Raw genomic sequence first — 8563 nt, 5'->3', positions numbered from 1 at the left:
GTAGTGTGTTGTCATCGTCATGTAGTGTGTTGTCATCGTCATGTAGTGTGTTGTCATCGTCATGTAGTGTGTTGTCATCGTCATGTAGTGTGTTGCCATCATACCGGAGAGGGCGCAGGTCTTAGTGTATTGAATAGAGGATTTTTGCAGTATTGTAGTGAGTCGAGAAAGTTTCTGTGTCGTCTCTTGATGAACTCCGGCACAGTGGGCAGATCTAATAACTCAGTTACGGAGGCTTCTTTTTCCTCCATGATGTGCTTATGATTTTGAAAAGTTTTTAGAAGGCGCTTGGTGTCATCTGATATGTGGGAAAATAATGGTGCCCCATATAGTAGTGACGGCCTTAGGATACTTTTGTATATCTGCAGCTTAAATCTCAGTGAGAGAGCCGGAGAAGTGGGGAGGTGGTTGAGACAATATGACTTTCTTCTTACATGGCATACACATTAGAACATTAAACTATTCAAAATTCAATCAATAAATCAACATAATACAATATTTAAAGAAACAGGAGTAGTGCTCTCTGTTGGGAAGCGATGGAGGTGTTGGTTCTTCCGCTCTCTCATAGATAGCGTCACTACAGTGTGTATTTTCATGATATTAATGACATGAATCATGAGATCTGCTTTTTGGGAGCTGAGAGATTGTTGATTGTTGGATTGCTTTTTAGCCATTGTTATATTATTCTGAAGAATGTTTGACGCTTGTTTATTAAAAGCCCTACTGCTACATTTATCGTTCTATCTTTTCCTATCTGGTTTGAACTTGCTATATGTACAAAAAGCTTCCTATTTTTCACAAAAATCATAAGGAAAAACAATAATAAATTTGTATTATACACTACACTCCTACACCGAAATGTTCTTCAAATTTATGATATAAAAATTTATTGATTCGTACTTTCTATAGGTTTTTTTTTTTTACATTAACATAAACTCCGCTTTTTTTATTTTTATCCTTTTTAAAAATATATAAAATAAATCAACGTTTTGCACTCCGTCTTAAAGGATCTGTTGTACAAAAATTCTTTTCTGTATCACAGATAAACCTAGCTCTGTGTCCTATCCATACAATTTTATTTCGCCAATTTAAAAAATAAAAAATTCTTAAAATAGAAGGGAACTACTTAGACAACCTTCGTTTGTTACACTGTTGTGCTAATAAAAAAAAAACTTATGGAAAGTACGAATCACTAAAAATATATTTTAGGGGTATTCATGATGTTTAGTTTAACATTTTAAAGTGTGTTAAATAAAAAAAAGTTGTGTTACATGGAGAAATATTTCCTTCTTTTAGTATGTTAAAACAATATGATATTTTGAGAGTCTGTTAACAGGTCTACTAAATGAAGAATGACCTCACACAACAGACCAACTGAGCTCGACACCATTTTGTCTGTTGTTGTTTTGATATGTTCGTTGCACATTATTCGTGTCATTTTTGATTTGGATGCTTTGTAAACTCTTATAAAGTAATGAAGAAAAATAATGAAATAAAACTAGGTGAGGAAACAAGGAACAAGTGATGTGGAGGAAAGTGTGAGGAAGTTATTGGAGATGCAATTATCTCATAAAGATTACAAGGTTACAAAACAAGTTGCTTAGAAAATCCGCTAGGAGCTCTCATGGATTTAACAAGACTTTAAATAAGGCTGCTCACAATTCTATACTTAAAACATTTAGCTTGTAAAAACTTTTTACATTTAACACAATTACATGAATACCCATTCATTAAATGATTTGAAACATATTTTTCATAGTTTTTCCACCATGAGAGATTTTGATGTACGATATTCTTGCTGATTTAGTTAAACATATTTTTGTGAGCAGTCCTACTTCAACATGAGTCTAATAAAAAATAAACATCTTCAAACGGAGTTGAATCGAATTTTGAAAATAAGGCAAAGAAATTCAATGCCTCGTTCATTATTATGTGAATTTCTTGCATTTAATTTTTTTTTTCTTATTGCACGAAAATTTATATATTTTTTTAAAAACATATTTATACTGCTGTAATTTTCTTCATAGAAATAAAAGAGTTTTGCAGTAGTAACTCAATGGTTTTATTATATAAAAAACCATTATTAAATATTTTCATATAGTTGCTATATTCACAAACAAAAGGATACAAATAATTTAAAAAACAACAATACAATAAAGAAATAATTATTGAGAAAGTGGGAGAGTGTAAAGGAGGATAGAGATGGGAGTACAGTTTTGGCACACCTCAATATGGAGAACCCATCACTGTCGCACGCCTTATGTAAAGATTGGACAAACCTTATATATATGTTATACCTTACATAAGATGAATTTTTTTTTTAACATAATCATTATTACATCAATCACTCATAAATGGTATTGATGAATTAGTGAATATGAATGTTTAGTAAAATATTAGCTACCTCATTTTGGAATTCCTTGCCCACATCCGTCCATAAAACTTCCCCCTCAACATTATTTAAATATCAATTATATATTCATCGTATTGAGTATTAATCTTCCATAAACTTGTAAACATCAAATACCAATACAAACTCTCATAAATACTTTTATTTTATATTTTACGTATACAATTATTATTTTAGTTTTATTAAATTTTGTTTAATATAATTTAATGTAGCCAGATGAATGGTGTTGAAATTGTCTGATTTGTTACTCTCAGGGGACCAAGTGTCCTAATTAATAATTATGTGTCTGAATTAATATTGATTTTTCATTCATTTCATTTAATCATACCATTTGTTGGATTAGTTTCCATAAATATTAAATAGTTGAGATGTATTGTTTGCTATTGTTTGCAGATGGCTACTGCTAGCAAACCGACGAACAGTCAAATGTTGTCTTCTGGACTACTGTGGACTCCTTGCTTGAGCAGCTTACCTCAGCCACTGCAAGCTCTCAACGAAAGTCCTTTACTTGAGCTTAAGGAACAAATGGAACTTATGTAGACTGTAATTTTTTCTAAATATATTATTTTTAAGTTTTGTGTTAAATTAAGTTATGGTCGATGCTGTAATATTTTACCAGGTTAACATTATGACAATCGCCTTGTTATTAGGTATATTAATTTATTTCATATACTATTTTGATCTATTTCCAGTTATATTGTGAAAAAAGGATTAATATGGTAAATAATTATTGAAATCGATTCCTATCTGGCGAAGGTAGGATTAGGATTGCCGATAGTTTTTTTTGTTAGAGCTATTATTGATAATTTGTCAACGTTAATAGGAATTTTTTATCTCTATAATAAAAATTTAACTTACATATAATTTAATGTTTTGTTCGAAACTAGTTTGTTTATCGGTTATAATAAAAAATATCCAAAGAGTCCCAACATGTTCATTCTCTTATAACCCCAACGTTTTGCCCATCCTCAAGAATATCTTATAATATCACAGCTACAACCATGTCTTCAAAAGGTTGCAGGCTATTCTGCCTTTGTAACAAATATTGTAATATTCAATTTTTCTCTTGTAGTCTACCACTGACGTAGACAAATGGTGGTCTGCACCAACGCTTCCTGGAGGACTCCTCATTTCCTGGACACATCCAATTCCCATGCCGTCTAAATAAACAGTTATCTCTGACCAAGAGTCTTAGTCTAGATGTTCGATGCAAACATCGATTGAAGCACAACAGTTTTGAGCTTTTTCTTATGATTTCCTTTATGAATATTTTTCTTTAATACTTATTTTCGACTTCTATTTTTTCTTAAATCTATTTTAATCATGATAGCAAGATAAATAAAGTTTAAAATAATTAAAAAAGGAAAATAATGCTCAACATGGCAGCAATTCTACCGACTTCTGAACGATGTCTTTTAGAATCCATATTTTACTGATCAAAATTGGTTTGCTTGCTTTTTTTGATTCAATACAACCAACAAACAATATAGAAACGATATTTAACATTGATATATTAAAATAAAAACATAACTAAAAATCATTTATATATAAAAAAAAAATAACTATTCCTAAAAAAAGAGGATATTACAATATACCATAGTCTTTAACGTATTTTTATCCACCATTTCATTTATTATTTATCAATCACTTTATCAACAATATATTCTTTGTATACATTATGTATATTGATAAAGTAATTATTAAGATAAATTATTATAAAAATAATATATTTATTAATAAGATATCCTTTATAATGACCAGGATGGCCCAAACATTGCAGTTATAGGATTATAAACATATTGAGACTATGTGGATATTTTTATATTATAATTGATGAAAAAATTTAACTTTTTGATACTCTGTTTTAGAATAATTTAAACATTTTCTCAGCTTCAAAGTCTGGACATCACTTGTTCCCCTTCTGTGTGAATGGTCCATGCATGTATGCAATCATTAGGAATATTTTCTTGTACATTATTCTCTAATGTATTCCTAAGCCTTATAAAAAATGGTTGGGAATTATTTTTCTCTAATAATTTTTCACTTTCTCGAGGCTGGTTTAAATAAAGTAAATTTTATCCAATTTAAGTTTCAAAAAATCTATATTTCTTTATAAGTCCAACGTTTTGGCCAATTTGGCAATTCTCTAGGACACTCTTAAATATGATTTACAAGCACATCAATTTTAAAAAACTTTATATGGGCTATTCTGCCGAGGTCAATAATTTCAGTCAAAATTACCATTTTGTCAATTAACATTAAAACTTTTTATCACAGTCAATTTACACTATTATACTATAATGTATAATAGTGTAAATTGAAACATTGGACTTAAACAGAAATATAAATTGTTTTGAGATGTAAATTGGATAAAATTTATTTTATTTAAACAATCACCGGTTTCTCTCATGTCCTAATATTTTTTATTAAAAAGATAAGAATAGTGTTTTCATCTCCCTTTCAAATTGAAGTGAAAGGATAGCTGATGTATTGACTTTCTACTTGCCAGTTTGATAGATTTTTTTTTTTCAAGAAGTCATGAGACTGTTTTTATCAATTCGCGTTATAAAATTTTCTGTTAGTCTTTTTAGATCCTGATTAAACATATGATGTTTGTTTATATAAGATGATCAAAATAATATTTGTTTATGACATTGGATATTATGTTTTATGTTAAGTTTTATTGTCATAATATATTTGATAATAGCAAAAAAGTGAGAATGTTTCAAGTATTTTTAAGCAGGAAGAGTTTTTATTTTTTTTTTTTGGTCTTAAAGTATCCTTTATATTAAAATTTATTTATGATCAAATAGTTAATACTGATCACCAATAAATAAATATTTTCTATTAAAATTATTACATTAATTAGGGGCTCTATTTCACTTTGTCACTCGCTATTTTTTAAATTTATTTCACAAAAACTATAATATTAAAGTGTTCCTCTACTTCAGAACATTATAAGGAGTATACCCTGAAGGAATTAAAAATTGAATCAATCAACTTTATTAGTTTTCAAAAAGTTTTGATACCTAAATAACATCAGATTTAGAAAATAACTTCTATTGAATATACAAAAAGAAAGTAATTTTCTTAATTTGTTGTGTTTTGTATTATGATATTTTTATTTTCTGCAACAGTGGCTGGAAGAATAAGTTATAAGACTATTCTAGCCAGAGTATGGAGGGTGAGATACATTATGCGTAGGTCTACCAAAAAAAATAAAATTCAATTCTTACGAGTCGGATTCAAATAGACTCTACTTCTGACTCAAGAATGCTGAGGTGCGTCTTTTAGATGTCTGGCTATAACAGCCTGAATTTCAGTGTTTTAATATATTATGAATATAATAAACTCAAAGTTCCTATTAAAAATAATAGAAAGTTTTGCTCGATTTAACTTTTTTTTTTCTAATAAAATTTACAAGTATATAAATATCATTTTTGACATCATTTGAGATAGTTGCACAGAGATAGTAAAATATAATCCAAACAAGAGGTTTTATTTTAAATCAATAAAGTTGTAAACTCAATAAATAGGATATCGAAATCAATTGATATGCAGCGGGAAAAAAATTCATTCGCATCATGTTTCTTTTATTTTGACTAAAATATTTTGTTTGTTTTCAAAAGTAACATTAAAGGAAAGATATAATTCCGATTTTATAAATTAATTTTTTCCGTTCTTTGTATAACTATCGGCAACCCTCTTTGTTTTTTGCATCTTATTTAATTTGTAAATGAATCTATCTGTATTTAAGATATTTATGAGTGAATAAACTAGAACATTTAATTAAATGAGTCATTTAACTAATATAATCCATCTGTAATAGCGAATTTTATGCTTAATATAATTTTTAGTTATTCATTCTATAAACTTATAAAAATGTCATTTTTTTTATTTCTAGAAAATACTTAAGTCATTAATCAAGAATGAATTTATAATGTATTTCTAAAACAATATGTACTTTACAAAGAAGAGTGCTATGGTAAGAAGTATGTTTCTCGGTTTATATATATAGATATATCTGTTTTTTAAATAATCAGATTTATTAATTTAATTAAAAATTTGAGAAAAATATTTATATAATTAAAATCAATAAATTAAACTTGATATGGGCCACATTCTAACAAGCTAAATAGTAACTGAACTGTGAAAAATAGATTGGAAGTTAAATGCCAATAATCGATTTAAAAATTTATATGAAAAATATATTTTAAACAAAATATTAAAAATATGTATATATATATTTGAAGCTATGAGAGCAAAAGTAGTCTAACCAACATATTGACATTGGTTAATTTTTTTTTTTTATCTTATATTCATTTTTTTTTGTTCATATATTTATTTATAGAAACAGACACTTATAGCAAGTATATTGATCAATGAACGACATGTCACAAATCTCACAAGAGGAGATCGTAACACAACAAATATTATTGTAAGGCAATCCTTCCAGTCAGATCCACCCTACGAATTAGTGATGGCCCTGTAGCACTTTTAAAACATTTACTTCAATCGGGAAGAGGAGACTTAGATAGCTAAATTGTGCAATATTTAAAAAGTGCCTAAAATTGGAAAATGGTGCTCAGTGGTTCTGCAAAATAATTTAAGAATGACACAGCCCATGTCAACTCAACAAGGTATGATACCATCTCAGATTTTCTTCACATTTTGCTAAGATGATGCTGGGTAAGTAACCCACTTTTCTATCAGAAGCAGAAATGTTTTATCAGATAAACTTACTAACCGAGAAAAGGCTGAATGTGAGCATCTCTTACATACCGAAGCACCAAACTGCTGAAGTCTATGGGCGACTCATACTCTAATGTCGTTGGGTCAAGAAGGATTGCCCTGAACCCAAGCTTAGATGCTTTATTCCATAAAGTAATGGCTGCTCATTTATACCAATGGATCAGTTATTTACAAGGGAGCTGGAGCATGTGTTTACTTAAGCAACTTTCAATCGTTATTTCCCATTGGAGCTGGATGTAACAATTATGATAAGAAATGCAGGCTATTTACGTTGCGATGGAAGTCACTATTGATAGCATGACAAAACCATAAGCTTCAGTAATTCTCAAGCTGCAATACAGAAATTATCAAGAACTGGTATTACAGAGACACCCATTGAAGAAAATTATAGAAACATGGTTGCTATTATGAGGAAAAGAGAAAGACTACAGTTCTGCAGTGGATACCAGGCTATGTTGGTATACCTGGCCATGAATAAGCTGACAGATCAGCTAAGCTTGGTTGTATGGAGAACCAGCCTGTTCAACCACTTTCTTACACAAAAATGAAGTATATTATAAGTTTTCATTCTGAGGACAGGACATGCATCAGACACAAAGTTCAAACAGAAGGTAAGAAGTTGGACAGCCTGCTGAATAAGGATGATCGAATCCCTCGTAATCTTCGAAGGGCTGAGGAAGTGGCTTGCTTCTGCCTAGTAACAGGACATCATCTCCGAAAACACCTCCATTGGATAGGCATTGCAGGTTCACTGACATGCCTTCTATGCAACATGGGTGACATTCATGGAGATCATATTTTAACATGTATAGGCTCAAAAAATATTCAACGAGATGCAAACCAACTCAAGGCAAAAGTAAGCTTATATTGGACTGCAAGAGGGAAAATGGCATAATAGTCTATTTTCTGTTGCATAGAAAAAAGCAAGAAAAATATTTTACTAAAAAAGAGGAATTACTTTATCTGTATCAAATGATAACGTAGGGATTCCGCCATCTTCCTACATAAAGGGAACTATTATTCCATATGGAACCATAGTTCCATCACCAAAAAAGGATTTGGAATGACTGATATAGCGCACTCAATTTGTCTTTGATGCCTTTGTTAACCTAATTATCAAATATCCTTATATATCAGTGGTTATCTCCTACTTTATAATTTTTTTGTTTACCCCTCTGCCTGGTTATTCTGACATACAGGGAGGTCTGTCCTAACCATGGTGGGAGAGTTGAATTTCCACTCCAATGTTTTATATTTCATCACTAACTAAAAGTCAATCTCTCCGACCAGATTCGAACCGGTGCTGCTGCATTTAGGAGGTTGCTAAGGTAGATAGGCATGTACCTTAGCGTATAGAGTTAAGGCTAACTCTCTCGGAGAGATGGTCCAATCTGTAGAAGT

General features: G+C 30.0%; 1 protein-coding gene across 1 annotated transcript in view; it reads left to right on the top strand.

Annotated features, from left to right (window-relative positions):
- Positions 1–3962, top strand: part of LOC106686650 (serine/threonine-protein kinase SIK2) — a gene marked incomplete at its 5' end in the record, with an annotated part of 26823 nt that extends 22861 nt beyond the window's left edge. The window contains 1 exon segment of the mRNA XM_014430061.3: positions 2804–3962. Coding sequence (XP_014285547.3) covers positions 2804–2950 — 147 coding nt within the window.
- Between the last annotated feature and the right edge of the window lie 4601 nt (positions 3963–8563).

This window comes from Halyomorpha halys, unplaced genomic scaffold, assembly GCF_000696795.3.
Source record: "Halyomorpha halys isolate HHAL.00 unplaced genomic scaffold, Hhal_1.1 Scaffold855.1, whole genome shotgun sequence".
NCBI lineage: Eukaryota > Metazoa > Arthropoda > Insecta > Hemiptera > Pentatomidae > Halyomorpha > Halyomorpha halys.
The sequence above is the reverse complement of the archived record's forward strand: the minus strand, read 5'-3'. Positions and strand labels throughout refer to the sequence as shown.